At 40.5% G+C, this 22,657-nt stretch overlaps 1 protein-coding gene across 3 annotated transcripts in view; it reads left to right on the top strand.

Moving 5' to 3' along the window:
* Positions 1-1,110: 1,110 nt before the first annotated feature.
* The window catches only part of LOC133467910 (uncharacterized), a 152,851-nt gene continuing 131,304 nt past the window's right edge, over positions 1,111-22,657 (top strand). For 2 of the 3 annotated variants that reach the window (XM_061753068.1, XM_061753069.1), the window contains exons 1-11: positions 1,111-1,250; positions 5,002-5,105; positions 5,581-5,623; positions 7,254-7,406; positions 8,263-8,427; positions 10,053-10,115; positions 14,613-14,678; positions 19,418-19,570; positions 20,051-20,221; positions 20,340-20,378; positions 20,465-20,617. In XM_061753068.1, the coding sequence (XP_061609052.1) occupies positions 5,004-5,105; positions 5,581-5,623; positions 7,254-7,406; positions 8,263-8,427; positions 10,053-10,115; positions 14,613-14,678; positions 19,418-19,570; positions 20,051-20,221; positions 20,340-20,378; positions 20,465-20,617 (1,108 nt within the window). In that variant the 5' untranslated portion in view covers positions 1,111-1,250; positions 5,002-5,003. The remainder of the gene's footprint in view (positions 1,251-5,001; positions 5,106-5,580; positions 5,624-7,253; positions 7,407-8,262; positions 8,428-10,052; positions 10,116-14,612; positions 14,679-19,417; positions 19,571-20,050; positions 20,222-20,339; positions 20,379-20,464; positions 20,618-22,657) is intronic. The other variant, XM_061753070.1, reaches the window with a different exon arrangement.

The following is a 22,657-nucleotide window of genomic DNA, read 5'->3' on the forward strand; positions in this document are numbered from 1 at the left end:
CTCCAAAAAGGGTGAGTACTCTGAACTAGTGTTTGGTGCATAGGAACAAACAACAGTCAGGACCCGTCCCCCCACCCGAAGGCGGAGGGAGGCTACTCTCTCGTCCACCGGGGTGAGCCCCAACGTACAGGCACCGAGCCGGGGAGCAATAAGTATACCCACACCTGCACGGCGCCTCTCACCATGGGCAACTCCAGAGTGGAAGAGAGTCCAACCCCTCTCGAGAGGACTGGTACCAGAGCCCATGCTGTGCGTGGAGGCGAGTCCGACTATATCTAGTCGGAACTTCTCGACCTCACACACCAGCTCGGGCTCCTTCCCTGCCAGAGAGGTGACATTAAACGTCCCTAGAGTCAGCTTCTGTAGCCGGGGATCGGATCGCCAAGTTCCCCGTCTTCGGCTACCGCCCAGCTCGCATTGCACCCGACCCCTATGGCCCCTCCCACAGGTGGTGAGCCCATGGGAAGGGGGACCCATGTTACCCTTTCGGGCTGTGGCCCATGGGTGCAGGCCCGGCCACCAGGCGCTCGGCCTGTCTAACTAACTAACTAACTAATAAATCTATTGTTGTCAATCTGTTTCTGATTGATTTGACCGTACGGGGGAGAGAAGTGATGACGATTGACTGACTTGAGCTCTAGATCATAGTTTTGGTGAAATCTCTAGCGGTTCCACTGTCTGTGATTTTTCATGCTTTATAATATTTAGATACTGTAATGTAAGATCATTGAAGACTCTAAATCGCCCATAGGTGTGAAGGTAATGAGTGTAATCCTGCTATTGTGTTGTGCCAGGTGTACTTAATGTCGCAGCCAGTTGCAGCTTACATGAACTAGTTAAATGTGTATATGCGTCACTATTTTGCTGCAGGGTATTAATTCTCAAGAGGTAATTACATGACATAATTACATTTCATTTGGATTCATTCTTTTTCAATTAATGTTGCTGTTATTATTTTTCCAGAGAGAGACAAAAACTATACATGAACAATAGAAAATAAAAACAAGGAAATGAGGGAAAAATTTCATATTTGCGCTTTTGTGTGTGTGTGTGTGTGTGTGTGTGTGTGTGTGTGTGTGTGTGTGTGTGCCTTACCAAATTTCAGGAAGTCTTTCAAGCAGCATGTTTCCCATAGTGCTGGATACGGGTTTGGCAGCCTTTCACAAGCTTTAAGCGTCTGTCATGAAATGTGCTAACCACATAAACAGAAGGACCAAGATCAGCAGGAAAGGGGGGAAATGTGAACTTGGGTAAGAAAACTGGATACGTATACCTCTTATGTTAACGTGTTTTTATGTTTCTTTGGATTTGTTTTTCTTTTTTCAGTCATGGGCTGAATGGATAAATAGGCTAACCGCTTTTCTTACAAAACATGGAAAATTATTGACAGCCTTGTATTGTAGTTTATCATCATGTATACTCATACTCATCATGGGTTACTCAATTTGCATGTAAAATCTTGTATAAAGTTCAGTGACTGAATTTTTGTTATTTTATGTTTATAAATACTACGTTAAGTAGTTATTTACATGGTGTGTTTTGGGAATAAAAAATGTAACGATGTTCAAATCACATTTCAAGTAGGTTATTTAAAAATGTTTTAAAAAATAATAACATAACAAAATGCATAATAATAAATAAATAAATAAATTTATAAACAACACAATTGATACATTTAAAAAATGATAATATTAATAATAATGACAGATTATTGTTGCACCAGCCAAACAAACCAAATCAGCCAAGTATGTAAAAGAAGCAAGATCAGGCCTTGGCTCACTTAATAATTATTTTGACGAAATGTTTTTCTGAGATAGATTCTTAAGTGAGGCAGCACGGTGGCCGACTGGTTAGAGTGTCTGCCTCACAGTTTTGGGTTTCAATCCCTGGCCCCGCCTGTGTGGAGTTTGCATGTTCTCCCCGTGCCTGTGTGGGTTTTCTCCGGGCACTCCGGTTTCTTCCCACATCCCAAAAACATGCACGGTAGGTTGATTGACAGCTCTAAATTGCCCGTAGGTGTGAATGTTAGTGCGAATGGTTGTTTGTTTATATGTTCCCTGCGTTTGGCTGGCAACCAGTTCAGGGTGTAGCCCGCCTCCTGCCCAAAGATAGCTGGCATAGGTTCCAGCACTCCCGCGACCCTTGTGAGGATAAGCGGCTCAGATAATGGATGGATGGATGGAGAGATTCTTAAGTGTGAGTGGTTGTCTGTCTCTATTTCTGCCCTGTGATTGATTGGCAACCAGTCCAGAAAAATCAAGATAGTAAAGGGATGGATGCATGCATGGTGGTTGGTAGTTGTGGTCAACTTTGGTCAAAATATGCCAACGGTAAAGAATTACTGTAGATTATACAATATTTGTACACTCTTTTGAAATCATGGAGATTTGAGGCTCTTACTGCTCACCCCACTGCCTTTCAGAAATAGTCAGCACACAAAAATGTACTTTTTTGTAAAATTTCACACTTGATGAATGGGCAGACACACCAGACCCAACTATTTGTATTCAAGCAATTCAAAAGTCAGTTTTTTATATTATATGTGTGTGTTTGTTTTCCTTGTTCACATACAGTATGTGGTGCGATAACACAGAGTTTCCATGTTGATATTCCACATTCCTGAAACCACATCTTTATTTGCAACTGCAACAAGATGCAATATTTCCTTCCATGAGTTATTAGTTGTTTTGAAAACAGTGGATAACAGAACATGTTGTAAACAATTTTTGAGTTTCCGTTCATCTAAAGTAGGGTTGTGCGATATGGCCTAAAATTCACATCACGGTATGGATTTAATCCCTTCACGGTAAAAATATATATCGAGGTCATCAATGCTTTACATTGATGATCTTTTTCAATCCAATAATTTCAATGATTTTATCATTAAAATAGCTGAATTTTCAGATTTCTTGTTCAAATGCATAGGAAGCGCAGTTACGAGTCACATTGACTCATCACTCGCATGATGCTTCAAGAGACCACGCACACGTCCATTCAGGCAGGCTGTAATTGGTCCGTGGCTTCACACATATATATATGTATATACATAGAGGGCGACGGTGGATAAGCGGTGAAGAGAATGGATGTATCTAATTAATTAGGGGCTTTGTAATTCATCTTGTTTCATCGCACTTTAATCATATAACAATATTTGTCCTAAAAAGCAACATGGTTTAATTTAAATGGATTTTAGTGGATGACGTGAGAATATCGTTAACTTAATTAATTAAATAATTGCTCTAAAATATCCCTGGCCAAAATTAAAAAGACCAAAAGTTAAAGTGCCACTTTAAGGCAGTTTTTTTTTAGAACAGTTTTGCCTTTAAATGGTTTCTGCGTGGCAATTGAAAAATTGGATAACATGTCGGAGGGTTGAAGTGCTTCGGTGGTATGAAATAGTGGCGTAAATTTGGTTTGAAAGGTGGGGGGCACATGCATAAACGATTCGTCGGAAGGGTGATCCAGATGAGAAATTTTGGTCCGTATAAAAGAGATCATGACGATGACGTTAAAACATGCCGGCTCGCGATCAGAGATTTAACCAGAAGCAATAGCAATGTTATGTTTTTAAAATGCTATCTAAGATAAAATAGATACAATGTAGCGAGAATAATAATTAAGGTAGGTGTTTCTCTTACTAGGCGGCACGGTGGCCGACTGGTTAGAGCATCAGCCTCACAGTTCTGAGGACCCGGGTTCAATCCCCGGCCCCGCCTGTGTGGAGTTTGCATGTTCTCCCCGTGCCTGCGTGGGTTTTCTCCGGGCACTTCGGTTTCCTCCCACATCCCAAAAACATGCATGAATTGGAGACTCTAAATTGCCCGTAGGTGTGCTTGTTAGTGCGAATGGTTGTTTGGTTGTATGTGCCCTGCGATTGGCTGGCAACCAGTTCATGGTGTACCCCGCCTCCTGCCCGATGATAGCTGGGATAGGCTCCAGCACGCCCGCGACCCTAGTGAGGAGAAGCGGCTCAGAAAATGGATGGATGGATGTTTCTCTTACTATTATTTCATTTAATGTTTAAATGGAAAAAAAGAAACGGGTGTTGGATGGTAAAACTGCAGGGGGCAGAAATTAGCGATGGACACAGCAGTTATTTTGAGTGTACTGAATCACTAGAATCAGTTTGTTAAAAAGATTCGTTCAAAGGATTCATTCACCGAATCGTTCAGTTCTTTCTCACAGAATCATTCAAGTACTTATTCATTCAATTCATGATTCAACCCTGAGGTTGAAGCGCTATATAAGTTTGTATTATTATTATTATTATGCATTCATCCATTGAGAACAACACCGCTTATCCCGGTCAGGGTCGCGGGAGCCTGCCCCAGCTGACTTCAGGCGAAAGACGGACTACACACTAAACTGGCTGCCAGTCACCTGGAATAAGACACACTGTTCTAGTCTGTCTCTATTTCTAACGTTGAACTGACCAAATATTGTTCCGCGTCGTATGAAAGGCTGCTGAATACGATCATGTAATTTGATGAAAGATGCGTGGAAATGCGTACTTGTAAAAATATCTCACGAATTGTATCTAGAATAAGTCTATAAATTTAGCAATGAGGTAACTCTGGCAAATTCTCACCAACCAATATATGTAGTAAGATAGTTGACAGTTTTAATAATGACAAGGGCTTATCAGGTGTTTTTTCACTCTTTTTCAGTACTAGACTGATTTACAGATTTCAAACACTTGCTATATAATTGTATTGCTCAGGTGCAAGCCATTTTTTGTTTCACTATTATTTTAAGTCTTTCGTGTCCTGTTAAGTTGTGTTGTTATAATCAGTATACCATAATTAACAGAAAAATTCTAATGAGCTCAAGTAACAACAACACATGTTGGTGACCAAAAGCTAGCAATGCTGGTGGAAGTCATTAGAACTGATCAAAGAGTTATTTGAAAATACATAGATGAAGGATGAATGGGGGGAAAAAGTACCATTAATTCATTGAATTATTTTTGTATTTTTTTTTTACCTTCTTTTTTTCTCTTAGGAATGGCAATATTTAAGAATGGCATTATCATTGTTCTCCTCGCGGTAACACTCTGTATTCTGGAAACGGGAAACGTCGTCAAATTGTCAAGCCTTTTGTCACCGGTAAGCTCACTGTGTTGCTATCATGCATTTTATTACATAGACCAGTGATTCTCAATGTGTGGTACCAGTGCTATGCAAAATAATCACTGCATACTGTAAGTACAGTACAGTTTGATTGTATTTAACTTTTGAATTTAATACATTGGCATTTAATCTTTAAGACTGGTTTGTTGAAATGGTTTGTTTGAAAACATTTGATGTTTAATTGAATCATTATTTGAGTCCATTTCTTTTTATTTTCCAATATTTTAGAGCAGTGTTAATGTACTAACTGTGCATAATGTGACATGACTGTGTTTAGGAATAAAACCTGTCTCGTTTTTTTTTTTTATGAAAACTTAGCCCCACTTTGCTACTGTATTTTAGTGATGAGCTAAGTATTTCTCCAGGTACTAATTGATGTAAATAGTTTGAGAATCACTGACATAGACGATGCAATTAAAATGTCTTTTTTCATTTTTTTAAACATACTCAGTTACGCTCCGGAGAACAACACATCAGTAGGGAGAAAAGGGATGGTGAGTGAGATTAATTATACTGTATGTTTGTTGGGAAATATAAGAGTCCACACACAATCCATTCCGCAACTTCCCATGTGTTGTGATTACGGCAATATTTGTCCATATGCCTGCCTCCCTGAGCTGTCAACTTATTGTGGTGGAAGGGTTTGTGTGTCCCAGTAATCCTAGGAGGCGGAGCTAAGTTATCTGGGACTTTATGACCCTGGCAGTGTCATGCATTGCAAACGGGGTCCTCGGTGAGGCAAGCACATCTCAGAAAGCCTCTATGAAGAACACTACTTTTGGAAGGCATTTTCCCTTGCCTGGTCAGAAGTCTCTCGGCCCCCCTCTGGAGCCAGGCATAGCGGTGGGGCTCAGTGGAGTGTGCCAGGTGGCTGATCCCCAGCTATAAAAGCTAGCTTTAGGGACATGCAATGTCACCGCTCTGGTAGGGATGGACACTGAACTGGTGTAAGAAGTCAAGAAGTTCCAAATACAGAGATACAAGTTTAATTCGTTCCGTGACTATGCTCTTATCTCAAAATACCCTTATCTCGAAACAACTTTACCCATTGAAATGAATGGAAATGCAATTAATCAGTTGCAGTCCCCCACCACACCAACATTTATATTATGTTTTTAATGAGGAAAAAAATTTGACTTACCAGTATTGTACTTAAATGTAAAGAGTTTTTCACTTAGCACCATTGCACGCAACAGTATTATAGTGCGCGGCACGGTAGAGGACTGGTTAGCACAACTGCCTCCCAGTTCTGAGGACCCAGGTTCAAATCCGGCCTCCCCTGTGTAGAGTTTGCATGTTCTCCCCATTCCTGCGTGGGTTTTCTCCCACATCCCCAAAACATGCATGGTAGGTTAATTGAAGACAATAAATTGTCTGTAGGTGTGAGTGCAAATGGTTGTTTGTTTATATGTGCCCTGCAACTGGCTGGCGACCAGTTCAGAGTGTACCCCGCCTCTCGCCCAAAGATAGCTGGGATAGGCTCCAGCACGTCCGCGACCCTAGTGAGGATAAAGCGGTACAGAAAATGGATGGATGGATGGCGTATTATACTCCATGAAAAACAGCAATAACAGGAAAATAGAATGTAAACAATATAACATCTTTAAATTTAAAGAGTTAAACAGTTTTTCACTTGGAAAAATTGCCCTCAAAAGTATTGTACTGTCTGAAAAACAGCAATAACATAATAAAATAGAATGTAAACAATATAAATCCATCCATTAATTTTCCCTACCGTTTATCCGCACTAGGGTCACGGGTGTGCTGGGCCAGCTAACTCTGGGCAAGAGGCGGGGTACAACCTGAACTGGTCGCTAGCCAGTCGCAGGGCACATATAGACAAACAACAATTTGCACTTACATTTAAAAAAAAAAAGAGTACACAACACCACTGTACATAATGTATTGTCCCAAGGAAATCAGTGTTAATTGGTGGTTGCTGGACATTGTTTAGTCTGCAGTTGAACGCGCCCTCGCTACACGAAATCTGGGTCGTAACCCAAAACAAAAAATATGCCAACTGACGTAAGTCGATTCAGTCGTATCTCAAGGCACTACTGTATATGAATCTGGTACCGTCCTCTTGAGAGGGGTTGGACTTTGTCTTTGTCTTTTCCCCTATAGAGCCGCTTGGCGAGTATGAGTATGAAGTGTCCATTGAGCTAAATGTGCCAAGTGTTGAGACAGTGGACTATCTTCGCAGCCTGTTGGACAACAGTAGCTTGTCTCTGTCTTTGGGTCCCACAGTAAATCTGACAGACATTGACATCACCACAGGTAGGCACTTAAATGGAATCATGCCATGTTTTTGAATGTTTTGTATCATGGAAAAGAAGGCCAATGCCCACATTGTAATCAAAGCAGGGTCACGCAGTTCGTCTGCTGGCCGTGTATACGTGACAAAAAAAAATTCTTAAAAAAACAGGCTTGTGCTATCTATAACAATGAATCTTCAGTCCTCCATGGAATCTGTTTACTTTGTTTTAAAGGAATACCCAAGACAACAATGTCAGACAAATAGATTATCGCAGTTCTTATGTTTCAGATCACATTGGGCCAGTGCTGTGCCTAGTCACGTCAAGTCAAGTTTTTCTGGTTATTTCTATTGTGCAAGGTGGCTGTTGTGATTATAACTAGTGAGAGGAATGTTTCTGATGCATATGTAATTACAATTAAAAATATGCGTATAATTTTCTAAAATACATAATAAAAGAGTGAAATACACAGTTGTCATCGGACAATGATATAATAAAACTCACGATAACATAAAATGAGTGGGACCACTGCATGAAACATCTGAGTCTGAAGGGAGTCAAAAAAGACAGCTGAAGCTGGTTGCCACATTAAATAAATGAAATGACCCAGACTCAAGGAAATTCAGAGTTGAAAAGCAGAACTTGAGCAGATCCATGTATTTTAATAAATGTCCTACAAGGGGTTCAATTTCAACAAGGAAGTGTTGACATATTGAATTGTTTCCAGTTTAACAGAATGGTAGTCAATGATCGAACTGTATCAGATGAATTCCAGATTTCCCATGGTCTTTCATGTATCCACATATCTGCTATGTGCCATGTGCATACTCCCTTGGGTCATAGGTTTTTCACATTCTTTGTGCTCACTTCCTGGTTAGTTTGCTACAGCAACGGGAGCAACTTCCAGTGCAGGTGTGAGGAAGACTTTTTTTGGCCATATGACAACTGTGAGACATATCAAGCCTGTGATGAGATCGTTGATGATACCTGCACATGTATCAACAGTATCCCCCCCGAAGGGCAATATTGCCTTCCAAAGACAGGTGATACATCAGTCTATTTTGCTTATTTTATTGAAATTCATCTTCTTCTGAAAGCACTATACTTTTATATAATCAAATATATTCTGCTTTCCCCCCAGTTGTATTACAGTTGTAGGAATGTATACTACATGTTGACTTATTTTATGTCTGACACTGACACTGGCAGACAGTTATTAAATGTCTGAATGCTACAGTAAGAGACACGTATTCATAGCAGCAGTGAGCTTTTTTTTTTCTTGGCAATGAATCAAAGAATGCAAACTGCAATAAATGTGGGGAAAGGCAATGATGTCATGGCATCTCCTCAAAGCACCTTAAAGAAGCGCTACTCAAATGGCTATGATGTCATTCTTATGCTGCGCAGCCCTTGGGTGGATTGTATCTGGGGATTTAATTGTATATATTGAGGTAACAGAAATTTCAAGTTTTAAAAATGTGTTTGTTATGGTTGTAGTTTGCAGTACACCATAAACCCAGATTTGTATTGAGATCAAAGAGACGAGGATATATCATTTAAATGTATATAATTTGTTGGCATTACTTGTCGATTCTGATTCAACTGATCTTTTTCGTTTGCTTTCTCTTTGGAATTGGGTTTTTAAGTCCAATCAATAGTTTTTACTCAAACCAAATGATTTTCTATTACTAATTTACCAATATTACTTGGGAAATTTGAGTGACTTTTTCATTGAGCTCAAACGATGCAGGTGCATTGGCCCATAAACAGGTCCACCAAAAGTCAAGTTTAAGCCAGTGGCATCAATCAATGAGATTTGGTTTTGAACTTTGAGAGACAAAGCACACAGTTAGACATTCCTGTAAATTCTACACTTATTGAACACATACCTTACAGTGAAATATTTTAAGTGATTTTACAATAATTAACTACAGTTTCCAATGCATCATGAAATGGTTTGGTTGACGTCACATAGAGAGTTGTTGTATTTTGCACGGAGCAGCTCCCAGCATGTATTGCAACATAAAATGTTGAATGTTGCCATAATAAAGACGTTAATCCTTCATGTTCATTAACGATAAGGATTAATGTAACATTGATCACATGTGTATGTTACCTGTAGTTTGTTGCAGGTGTGTCTTATTTAACTCTTGCATTACATTTACAGTATGTTGTACTTTGTTTTCATGAAACCCTGACTGTGGGTTGTGTTCAATAAGGTGACATCTCGGTCAGTTCTGCTCAATGCAAAGTGAAGCTAAGATAAGCATTACCTGGGGTTTTATCAGCTGCATTACATAAAAGTGTGCACTTTAATAGAACATGTCAATTGCTAATATAGTTTAAATTGCATTGGCAGCCCTGGGCAGATTAGATTGACTGAGGGTGAAATATGACATAAAACTCGAACATCCATGTTTTTAAGTACTGAAAGCAGTACTGTCAAATGCTACAAAATGAAGAGAATAGACTTTGGAATAAAAAATTGGAATTTAGGTTGTAAATGTAGGTCAGTGCTTCTGATAGTGTTATACCAGCAGAGAATACATACAGGTTGTATTGTAATAATGTAACATTAACAATTTCTTCAAGGGTATCAAAAAAAAATATATATTATTTTGATTTTACTTCTTCATGACTATTATATGAAACCAATTATTCTTTCCAGGCACAACACGGTTTTCAACCTTCTCGAGCACAACAACATCTCTATCCTCCTCAACAACAACAAGTAAGAACTCCTGAGTACCTCATAAAATATCAACATAATATTTTAACAATAACAATAACTCTCTACTCTACTACACATCTACAGTACTAATATATATATATATATATATATATATATATATATATATATATATATATATATATATATATATATATATATATATATATGTGTGTGTGTGTGTGTGTGTGTGTGCTTATTTGATTATGGGCCTTTTTGTGTCCTTGATGTAAACTTTAAAGAAAAAATATATTTAAATAGATTTTTTCAATAACCAGCAGCAACCTAATTATAAGTGTTGTCTAAAATTTCATGTTAATATGAGTATATTTTACATTTTGTGAGCGGTTTTATGGTGGTATTTTACAATTTTTACCCTGTCCTTAGCACAGGGTTTGGATATATGAAGCTCTATCTTTCTACTAAAGAAATGCTAAAATGGTGTAACTTTTACCATAAATTCTTTAAAATATAATAGAATTAATGAATTCTCATCATATCTACAAAAGATTTCAAATTCTGTCTTTTATTTTTTTTAAAATATGTCTGTCCCTTAAAGTTGCTGTCATTACCGCCACATTGACCATTTTCAGATCAATAAAGTTTATTCAAAATCTCATTCTTTAATTCCTTGTGTCATTTTGTCTTGTCAGTCAAGCACATGCTAGGGCAGAGAGAAGTCAGACATTTTGATAACTGGAAGAGTTAAGTTTTTTCCTCATTTGTACCCTTAAGTGACACAATATTTTTATTGCATGTCATTACCAAATGACTTGTAGTTTTAATACGTTTAAAGATTTTCCTGTAAAAACTTGGTAAACATATAAAAATGTTGTACAGGACTAGCTAGCTAAAAGAAAAATTTAAGCTAACTCTACCAGCATAGCACAGTTAGCTAAGAACTTTGAAATGTCATTACCATCACGTCATTACCATCACAAGATTAATAAATTTTTAATCAATATGCCATTGTGGCGGTAATGATATTTCTCTCGGGTATCTGACAAAAAGACCAAATTTAAAAACAAATCTTAAATCAATATATATGGACATGAACAGATTCTGACTCACAGAAAGATGACAATTACGGTAAGGTAGATATATATAGTTGTTGTGACATTTTATTTTTGAGAAAAACGAAAATCAAAAGTGCCCGAAATCAAATAAACACCCATATATATATATATATATATATATATATATATATATATATATATATATATAGCTATATAAGTAAGGTGTTGCCTTCTGAGATAGTTCAAAAACAGCTTTCCTCGTGCAACTAAGAAACAATTGTTTCAAATGTCCTTAAATCCATCCAGTTGCTCTTGATTCAGGGTTTATATAATGGTATGAGAAAATTGTTTAGGAGCTTAACAAGATAAAAAAAAAGGTTGGGACCCACTGGTTTAAGGTAATCTTTAAGATACATCCAATTTGTTGACTTTGACTGTAAGGGAGGGAAAAAGCTCAAATTTGTCCCATTTGTTGGTACAGTATGTGTATATCCTGCATCAGCATGGACAGTGTATATGAAAGCTGTTTCGGACATTTTAGCCTGGTCCAAAGAAAGGAAACCATAAAACATCTGATCGAGAAGACAGCGCCCCTCAAAGAAGTGGACCATTTGTGGTCTTTGGGCGACATCCAGATGACAGCAGCCAAAACTGCATGCATGTGAACTTTTAATGCCTGATCACAATTGTTCTTTGTCCAAATATGAATAATGTCAACTGAAACTCCCACACGCACCAATCCACTCATTCACACACACATATACTTCATACCAACCATATTTACATGATTACATTCCAACTGTAGTTACATATAAAGTATGATTTCTTACATTGAATAGGAGGTCATATGCAAACTAATCGATCATGCTTGTATTGTGCAGACCGCTGGAGAGAGAGGGAAAACAATCATTTTATCAGAGTTTGACATCATCACAGCATTAATTATAACATAAATCCAAGTAAAGTTTCATTTTGATGGCTTGAGATTTGACAATTGAAAGCAGAGGAGGCACAGTGAAAACATGCCTTACCGACCAGGAGAAGGATCTCTGAGCTTTAAAATCTTCTCAAATCATGCCTCGCTTCCTTTTTTCCTGACAACTTATCATTAGTGGTAACGACGAGCCTCGGCTGGCGGATTTAGGAAAGTCGTTACCATAATTTCTTGCATCTTCGTGGTGCAAGCATATGTCTTCGCATGGGTAACTCTGGGCATCCTCGATCCAAGTACTAGTTAAAAAGGCATTGACTTTGCCTAGCATTAATCTCAAGGCCTGTGAGTGACTGGCAACCAGTTCAGGGTGTACCCTGCCCAGCACGGCTGCGACCCAAGTGAGGATAAGCGGTATGGAAAATGGATGGATGGATAGTCTCAAGGCTAGATAGCAGTTAACATGGAGGGAGTTTTTTGACATTGACTATCAAATTTATCTGTTTAAACACTCAATAAGCACCGGAATAAAACAATGCGTCGACCTCCAACATGGAAGACGCGGGTCTGCCCAGAAGTGTGTGACACCACGGGAAAAGTATCTACTATCTGGCAACGGCCATGCGCCAGGATGTTGTTTTGTAAGCTCACGTGTATTTGGTGACAGAGACTCTCCCAGCTTCGAGGGTATAGTTAAGTATTATTGTAAATCAAAATACTGTTATACTTTATTGGTATGGCTTGAAATTCGACAATGGCGGCGGCCGGCTGAATGTTGCTTTTACCTGAAAACATATTTTTGGGTTGTGAAAGCTCACACGATAAAGCGTGGCACTTTTGATTGGTCGTTACATCTGCGCAGATATTCAGCGGCGCTTCAAATTTTGAATTGCACCAAAACTACTGGCTAATGGGTAGCCACTCATGAAGGCTAGGTGCTGAACCCCGCACACGGTCGGGTTCGGTTGCATCTCTCTCAGTGGGCGCCGGGTCTGAAAAGAGATGTTGCTATTATGCGTTCATTCACAGTATCGTAACGCAAGTGTTGAAATACAATAGTATTTCATTTCTATAATGAGGTATTCTTTTGTTTTTTAAAAGAATACTTTTGTCACTTGCATAACATGTAGAAGAGGAGGGGAATGCAATTACACTTTCATAGTATCAGAAAGTGTACAAATAAAAGTAGTGTGTGAATTAAAAAAACACTGCACATCTAAATGCGGGTTTAGGATAGTCAGAAAAAAAGAAGAGCGTTGCAAAGACACCATACCCAAGACAGACAGAGTGAGAGAGAGTCTGTTTGCACAAAGTCTATTTGCAGCAGCAGCCTTCTTCCACTGTAGGAGCATCACAGCATTTAACTATTCAACTGTCTTTTTCCCTCGATAACCTATATCCATTCATCCATCCATTTTCTGAGCCGCTTATCCTCACAAGGGTCGCGGGAGTGCTGTAGCCCATCCCAGCTATCTTCAGGCATGAGGCGGGGTACACCCTGAACTGGTTGCCAGCCAATCGCAGGGCACATACAAACAAACAACTAACCGCATTCACATTCATCCATCCATTTTCTGAGCCGCTTCTCCTCACTAGGGTCGCGGGCGTGCTGGAGCCTATCCCAGCTGTCATCGGGCAGGAGGCGGGGTACATACAAACAAACAACCATTCACACTCACAGTCATGCCTACGGGCAATTTAGAGTCTCCAATTAATGCATGTTTTTGGGATGTGGGAGGAAACCGGAGTGCCCGGAGAAAACCCACGCAGGCACGGGGAGAACATGCAAACTCCACACAGGCGGGGCCGGGGATTGAACCCGGGTCCTCAGAACTGTGAGGCTGACGCTCTAACCAGTTGGCCACCGTGCCGCGCATTCACATTCACACCGGGCAATTTAGAGTCTTCAATTAACCTACCATGCATGTTTTTGGGATGTGGGAGGAAACCGGAGTGACCGGAGAAAACCCACGCAAGCATGGGGAGAACATGCAAACTCCACACAAGCGGAGCCGGGATTTGAACCCCGGTCCTTAGAACTGTGAGCCAGACGCTCTAACCAGTCGTCCGCCATGCCACCAACCTTTATCCTATTTTCCCAAATTAAGGTATATAATACATAATAATAAGGTACATAATGGACACAAAAATACTGGCAACTTTTCAATATTGTACTGAGCAGCCAGGTCAGAGACATGTTAACCTTGTTCCTCTTTCAGTCTATGGTCATCATAATTACATATACAAACATATACAATATTCTCTCTTTGGGTTGCCATTACTGAGCCAGTTCTTCATTGGCATTACAAAAAAAGGGCCAAAAAAGCTAAACACTCTTAAAGACACAAATAAATGATCACTGTACTGAGGTCGAGATAAAACAATATATATATATATATATATATATATATATATATATATATATATATATATATATATAACAATGTTCTGGATTTTTGTGAGATTTAAAACCACATAATTCTTGAAAGAATGATGAACATTATACGTTTCAATTCAGTATCTCTTTATTTATTTTGTTATTTTATTTTACAGCGGCAGGATTGGGCTCTTCCACCACATTAATCACAGCAACAACTGGAATACAAACAACGGTGATAAGTAAGAGTTTATGAATTCGGTGATCAGAAGATGCTGTTGTACTTCTACTACAACTACTACTAGACTATACTACACTGTCGTACTTCTACTACAACTACTACTACACTATGTTACACTGTAGTATACTACTATACTACAACCCCAATTCCAATGAAGTTCGGACGTTGTGTTAAACATAAATACAAACAGAATACAATGATTTGCAAATCATGTTCAACCTATATTTAATGGAATACACTACAAAGACAAGATAATTAATGTTCAAACTAATAAAGGTTATTGTTTTTTGCAAATAATAATTAACTTGGAATTTTATGGCTGCAACACATTCCAAAAAAGCTGGGACAGTTGGCAAAAAAGACTGAGAAAGTTGAGGAATGCTCATCAAACACCTTTTTGGAACATCCCACAGGTGAACAGGCTAATTGGGAACAGGTGGGTGCCATGATTGGGTAGAAAAGGAGCTTGCTCAGCCATTCACAAGCAAAGATGGGGCGAGGTTCACCTCTTTGTGAACAAGTGCGTGAGAAAATAGTCGAACAGTTTAAGGACAATGTTCCTCAACGTACAATTGCAAGGAGTTTAGGGATTTCATCATCTACGGTTCATAATATCATCAAAAGGTTCAGAGAATCTGGAGAAATCACTGCACGTAAGCGGCAAGGCCGAAAACCAACAATGAATACCCGTGACCTATGATCCCTCAGGCGGCACTGCATCAAAAACCGACATCTATGTGTAAAGGATATCACCACATGGGCTCAGGAACACTTCAAAAAAACAATGTCAGGAAATACAGTTCGGCGCTACATCCGTAAGTCCAACTTAAAACTCTACTATGCAAAGCAAAACCCATTTATCAACAACACCCAGAAACGCCCCCGGCTTCTCTGGGCCCGAGCTCATCTAAGATGGACTGATGCAAAGTGGAAAAGTGTTCTGTGGTCTGACGAGTCCACATTTCAAATTGGTTTTGGAAATTGTGGACGACGTGTCCTCCGGGCCAAAGAGGAAAAGAACCATCCGGACTGTTATGGACGCAAAGTGCAAAAGCCAGCATTTGTGATGGTATGGGGCTGTTTTAGTGCCAATGGCATGGGTAACTTACACATCTGTGAAGGCACCATTAATGCTGAAAGGTACATACAGGTTTTGGAGAAACATATGCTGCCATCCAAGCAACGTCTTTTTCATGGACGCCCCTGCTTATTTCAGCAAGACAATGCCAAACCACATTCTGCACGTGTTACAACAGCGTGGCTTCGTAGTAAAAGAGTGCGGGTACTAGACTGGCCTGCCTGCAGTCCAGACCTGTCTCCCATTGAAAATGTGTGGTGCAGTATGAAGCGTAAAATACGACAACATAGACCCCGGACTGTTGAACAGCTGAAGCTGTACATCAAGCAAGAATCGGAAAGAATTCCACCTACAAAGCTTCAACAATTAGTGTCCTCAGTTCCCAAACGTTTATTGAATGTTTTTAAAAGAAAAGGTGATGTAACACAGTGGTAAACATGACCCTGTCCCAGCTTTTTTGGAACGTGTTGCAGCCGTAAAATTCTAAGTTAATGATTATTTGCTAAAAACAATCAAGTTTATCAGTTTCAACATTAAATATCTTGTCTTTGTAGTGTATTCAATTAAATATAGGTTGAACATGATTTGCAATTCATTGTATTCTGTTTTATTTATGTTTAACACAACGTCCCAACTTCATTGGAATTGGGGTTGTATTATATTTTAAATACTACACACACACACACACACACACAAACACACACACACACATACCTGCAGCGCCAGGACAATGTCTAGTAGCACTCTACTGCCCCATCATAATTGGCCTCTGCTGGGCTGAGGCACCTAGAGAAGAAGGCGCAGGGGTGCAGTCTCTGGTCGACTGGGGACCTCTGAGACAGGACCGCCCCCACTCGTGTATCAGATGCGTCCACCTCGACAACAAAAGGAAGGTCAGGATGAGGATGACTTAACACAAGAGCTTTCACAAACAATTGTTTAATAGCAACAAAAGCTACTTCAGCTTCAGGGGTCCATACAAATGGTATTTTATTTGATGTAAGCCTAGTCAGAGGTCCCACCTTAAGGCTGTAATTACAGATAAATTACCTATAATTTAAAAAAATTAGGAAAACCCAAAAACCTATGCAAGTGCCTCCTTGATGTCAGAGTTCGCCAATCAACCACAGACTGGACCTTGGCTGGATCGGCTCGAAGCTGGCTCTTCTCGACGATGAACCCCAAACACTGTACTGACTCCGCATCTCAGGGGGGGGGGAATAAAAAATAAAAAAAATCAAGATATCGTCTAGGTACACAAAACAAAATACATTTATCATGTCCCGCAGCACATCATTAATAAGGCACTGAAAGGCAGCAGGCGCATTCGTGAGTCCAAAAGGCATGACCAAATACTCAAAATGACCGAATCGAAGATTGAACGCGCTCTTCCACTAAGCTCCCTCCTTTATACTCACCAAGTGATAGGCGTTGCGCAGATCTAATTTTGTGAACATGTTTGCCGATTGCAAAGGAGCAAACGCCGAGTCCAACAGCAGGAGAGGATACTTATTCTTTATTGTGATGTCATTGAGACCCCGGAAATCGACACAGTCGCAGGTTCTTTTTTAATCGATGAAGAAAATTCCAGCGCCGACCGGCGACGACGAGGGACAAATCAACCCGGCAGCTAGCGAAGTCGAAATATAATTACTTAATGCATCTTGCTCCGGCTTGGAAACCTGATACAATCTAGCACTCGGTAGCGGCGTGTCGGGAATCGACTCTACAGAACAGTCGCATGGACGATGTGGAGGTAGAGACTGGGCACGATCCTTACTGAACGCCAATCACAAATCGTGGTGCACTACCGGTACATTGGCCAAATCGTTGTGCTCGTCTTCTTTAACACAGGCGGGAAGTAGTTAACATGGCAGATTGCAGACAGTGAGAATGAAAAAATAGGCTCCAATTCTCAATTAGTAGCTTATCCCAATTAATATCCGGATTATGAAGTATTAACCACATTAACCCGAACACAATTGGATTTGCCCGATTGACAGGGCATCACGAAAAACCTCCGGGATTCAATGTGGTTACCCGAAAGTTTTAAACATAGTGGAGTCCTAATAAATCAAGTACTTTTCTAGGTTTACCAAGTCTATACAGTGGGCAATTAAGAATCTACAAAATAATAATTGGCTCCGGAGTCAATTAATGCAGAAACCTTTACACTGCCACCAAATCCCGAGACTTGGTCCGGTAATTGAAGTCTCTTGTTGTTAGAACCAGTTCTCAATACACTGGCTACCAAGTCAGCCAACTCATCTTTGACTGTAGGTCAGAGTCCCCGATGAAAAATGCCTCTCAACGCAATAGCGTCGAATCCATCTCTGCTGCCAGGATGCGGAACGTAATGGAGTATTTACCTACTGATAAACCCCCTTAGGAAAGTTCCAACAACTGGCTACCGGCCTCCTTGCCCTTGACTGGGTGATCAAAAACTCTCCTCAGTTCAAATTTGAATGCCGGAAAGGAGCAACGTAACGCTGGCTTGACGCTGCTGACCGCCATCCCTCACGCTGCCACCTGACCCGTAAGTAGACTCATCATCAACTCAACCTTAGCGTTATGCTGGGCGTACGTGAACGGCTGTTGGTCAAAGACTAGAGTACATGGATAAATAAATTGTCCGCAGCCGCCGAGCTCCCCAGCATAATGAGGTGGATTTTGGAGACAAGCTTCCTGGGCGGGTGGCATTGCGGCTTCTGTCAGAACCAGATGTCATCCAAGCGCACACACCTGATCAACCCGAGAACTTAGCGTACTGAGATGGGCCGTCAAGATTGTAACTGCCTCCCTGAGCTCGTGTAACGACTTCTCATGTCTTCCTACAAATTGTACTTGATTTGCCAATGCGTGGCGAAAAATGTCGTAGTCTGTGGGATCCATTTGTTTGGAATATTCTGTCATGGACGGCTGTGCTGTAAAAGCAGATCCCAGAAATAGACTCAAGACAGAAGGTCCAAAAAAAATTTGAATTCAACAAAAGGAGCACGCAAGGGCGTGAAGTACAAAACCAGAGACACGCATGACCAGAGTATCAAAAAACGAACAACACAGGGGGACAGGACAAAAGGTTTGTGTGGTAAAAAACCTACTTGTTGAGCAAACTAAGATGAGACAGAGCACAAACGTCGGCAGCGAACATGGGGCAAAAACAGGTGAATATTCCAACGCCCGCACACTGTCAATAAAAAGGCTGTTACAATTCGCGACAGGTGCGTCGCCAATGTCAACGCCCACCATAGCTCCCCCAGACAGAAAGACAATTGAAAAAAAGAGCCATAACAGCTGTAGTGAAAAATTAATGGTTTATCAGATGCAAAAGGATTGTCCTCCCCCTACCCCCATAGCTATACTTTTGTCAAGCTGATTTAATAGTTTTACAGAACAGCACTCATCATTACAATGACCTTAAACACTAATAACAACAACAGTGACAACAGTTTATGAATTCTTGTCTTTTAAAAATTTAGATGCTACAACAGACGACTGTCTTCAGAAAAAATGTTTCAACAAGAGACAATGTTTGTGGATATAATTTTACAGACACAACACTGATTTCCACAACAGTACCCAACAGTCTGAAAAAAATACTGTGTGAATATGAATCAGTTGTAGAAAACATGTTTTATTGTGTGTGCCATGTCTCCCAACAGTGCCTCCATTTGTTCATGAATACCTCATCTCTATCGAGTTGAATACCACAGACATGAGTGTGATACACCTACTGAGGAACATTCTGAGAAATACCAGTTATCCCATATATAACAACAGCTACTCAAAGTTCTCTACCATCAACATAACTACAGGTAAATAAAAAAAATATTTTGGGAGGAATCAATCCATCATTTAAGTGTGAAATACATGACATATTTCTGTTAAATAAAGGCAAGGCTATTGAATTACAACAGTAATATGCTGTTACCATGCACAGTAATTAAACTGACAATGTCACTAAATACTAAACAATGTCTTTCACTTTATATAAGGTGAATTGTTTTGGACAATGGTAAGGGACAGGTCAATAGGTAACTAAATTGCGGTTAATGTCTCTGTACGCTATGGTTTGATCATGTGCTACCTTTGAAAAATATCAGTTTGAAAATATACAGTATATTGTAATTTCCATTTTCACCAATGCAACAAAAAAGTTACCTGTTGATGCAGCTCACTGGTCAATGGTGCTTTTTTAAATTTTGTTTTTGTTTTTGTGGTCCAGAGGAGCACCAAGTTGGTGACCTCTGGTATAAGAGGGAAGGAAGGTAATACTCATCTTCTTCTGATTATAGTTTGCAGTCCAAGCAGTGATGGTTTCCAGTGCATATGTGAGGATCAGTATCGTTGGTCATGTAACCAGTGTTTCCTGCATGGATCATGTGACAACATCACTAATGACACATGTGGCTGCATCAATGCCATTCCCTCTGATGGACAATATTGTCAATCTGTCGATCTACAGAGTAAGACCAATGATGTACAGTAGTAATACACAAACAGTTGACATTCGAGTTGAAAATGTATCAGTTTTTTTTCTTCCATAATTAGCATGACATTAACTTTTCCTCTTCTTCCTTACAGACTTTACAGCTTGTCCAGTTACAACATCTCCAACAACATGTAAGCGTAACTAGACAATATTTGCAAAAAAGAATGTTAAACAATTGGTGGTAGAGACTAAGATTGTTGACTGTGTTCTCCTACAGCTCCTGTATTTGATCATGAATACCTCATCTCTATCGAGGTCAGCACCACAAATATGAGCGTGATAAACCTACTGAGGAACATTCTGAGAAACACCAGTTATCCCATATACATCAACAGATACTCAGAAATCTCTGACATCAACATAACTACAGGTAAATAAAAATATTTCATGGGATGAATCAATAATTTAGTTGTGAAATATTTGAGCTTCATCTAGTACACTAAGATAAGACTATGGAATGACAATAATGAAATGCAATTAACATGCACAGTCAGTAAGTAACACTATCATACAATCTTATGCAGTTTAATGAACAGAACTGTCCTTTATTTACGGTGAATTATTTGGCCATAGGAATGGCAACGGCGCACTACTCGTTTACATTTAGATGAAGAAAAACAACAGCTTTCATGCATTGTATTTGTCTGGCACTGTCTGCCCAAACGTGGATATTTCAGCTCACTTGAGATAATACTGTGGAGTAAATTGTAGCTGTTTTTTGTAGTTTTGACTGTGCATAGACACACACACACACACACACACCATCATTTTATTTTGTAATTTATTTTTTTTATTGTTCATCCTGTAGTAAAAAATCTGGTTACTCATTATTTACTCAGTAATTAATAATTTCACTTTTTACTCTGCATTTTTTGGAGGACTACTATTTACTTGGTGGCCGACTGGTTAGCACATCTGCCTCCCAGTTCTGAGGACCGGGATTGGAATCCCAGCCCCGCCTGTGTGGAGTTTGTTTGTTCTTCCCGTGCGGGTTTTCTCAGAGCACATCGGTTTCCTCCCACATACAAAAAACTTGCATGTCAGGTTGATTGAAGACTCTAAATTGCCCGTAGGTGTGAATGTGAGTGTGAATGGTTGTTTCTTTTCCATGTGCCCTGCAATTGGCTGACAACCAGTTCAGGGTGAACCCCGCATCTCGCCCGAAGATAGCTGGGATAGGCTCCAGCACGCCCGTGACCCTAGTGAGGAGAAGCAGTATGGAAAATGAATGGATACTATTTACTTTTACTTGAGTCACATTGTCAAGTAACAGTACTTGTGTACATTTGGCTACTCTACCCACCTCTGGAGCAGACATCCTCTATTGTTACTCTTACATTTAAGCACCATTTTTTTGTCATCAGATCAGCTAGTGTCGTATTTGTTGTACCTGTCTTTTGCATTTTCACGTTGAGGTGCTGTGGGTCATGGTCCGAAGTGGAACAGCGAAGCACGTAACATCGGCGACGAGCTGATCCGCTAGTACATTTTGTCTTAATTAGGAAACGCGGCTACAATTATCTAATTAGTTTACTGATGGTGTTAAATGTATTAAGCGACAGAGCGCTGTTAAGGATTATGTCACAACACAAACTTCAAATTCAGAAATGGCTAATAAAAACTGAAAAATATTGTACTTAATATTTTCCTGGAGACCCCTCCTTGAGCCGTCACCTTATCGTGGTGGAGGGGTTTGTGTGCCCCAATGATCCTAGGAGCTAAGTTGTCTGGGGCTTTATGCCCCTGGCAGGGTCACCCATGACAAACAGGTCCTCGGTGAGGGACCAGACAAAGCACGGCTCAAAGACCCCTTATGATGACGACAAACAATGGACTTCATTTTCCCTTGCCCGGACGCGGGTCACCAGGGCCCCCCCACTGGAGCCAGGCCTGGTGGTGGGGCTCGAAGGCGAGTGCCTGGTGGCCGGGCCTGCACCCATGGGGCACAGCCCGAAAGGGTAACGTAGGTCCCCCTTCCCATGGGCTCACCACCTGTGGGAGGGGCCATTGGGGTCATTTGCAGTGTGAACTGGGCGGTGGCCGAAGGCGGGGACCTTATCAATCAGATTCCCGGCTACAGAAGCTGGCTCTCGGGATGTGGAATGTCACCTCTCTGGCAGGGAAGGAGCCCAAGCTGGTGTGTGAGTTCGAGAAGTTCCGACTAGATATAGTCTGACTCGCCTCCACACACAGCTTGGGCTCTGGTACCAGTCCTCTCAAGAGGGTTTGGACTCTCTTCCACTCTGGAGTTGCACACGGTGAGAGGCGCCGAGCAGGTGTGGGTATACTTATTGCCCCCCGGCTTGGCGCCTGTACGTTGGGGTTCACGCCGGTGGACGAGAGGGTAGCCTCCCTCTGCCTTCGGGTGGGGGGACGGGTCCTGACTGTTGTTTGTGCCTATGCACCAAAC

This window comes from Phyllopteryx taeniolatus, chromosome 18, assembly GCF_024500385.1.
Source record: "Phyllopteryx taeniolatus isolate TA_2022b chromosome 18, UOR_Ptae_1.2, whole genome shotgun sequence".
In the NCBI taxonomy this organism is placed as follows: domain Eukaryota; kingdom Metazoa; phylum Chordata; class Actinopteri; order Syngnathiformes; family Syngnathidae; genus Phyllopteryx; species Phyllopteryx taeniolatus.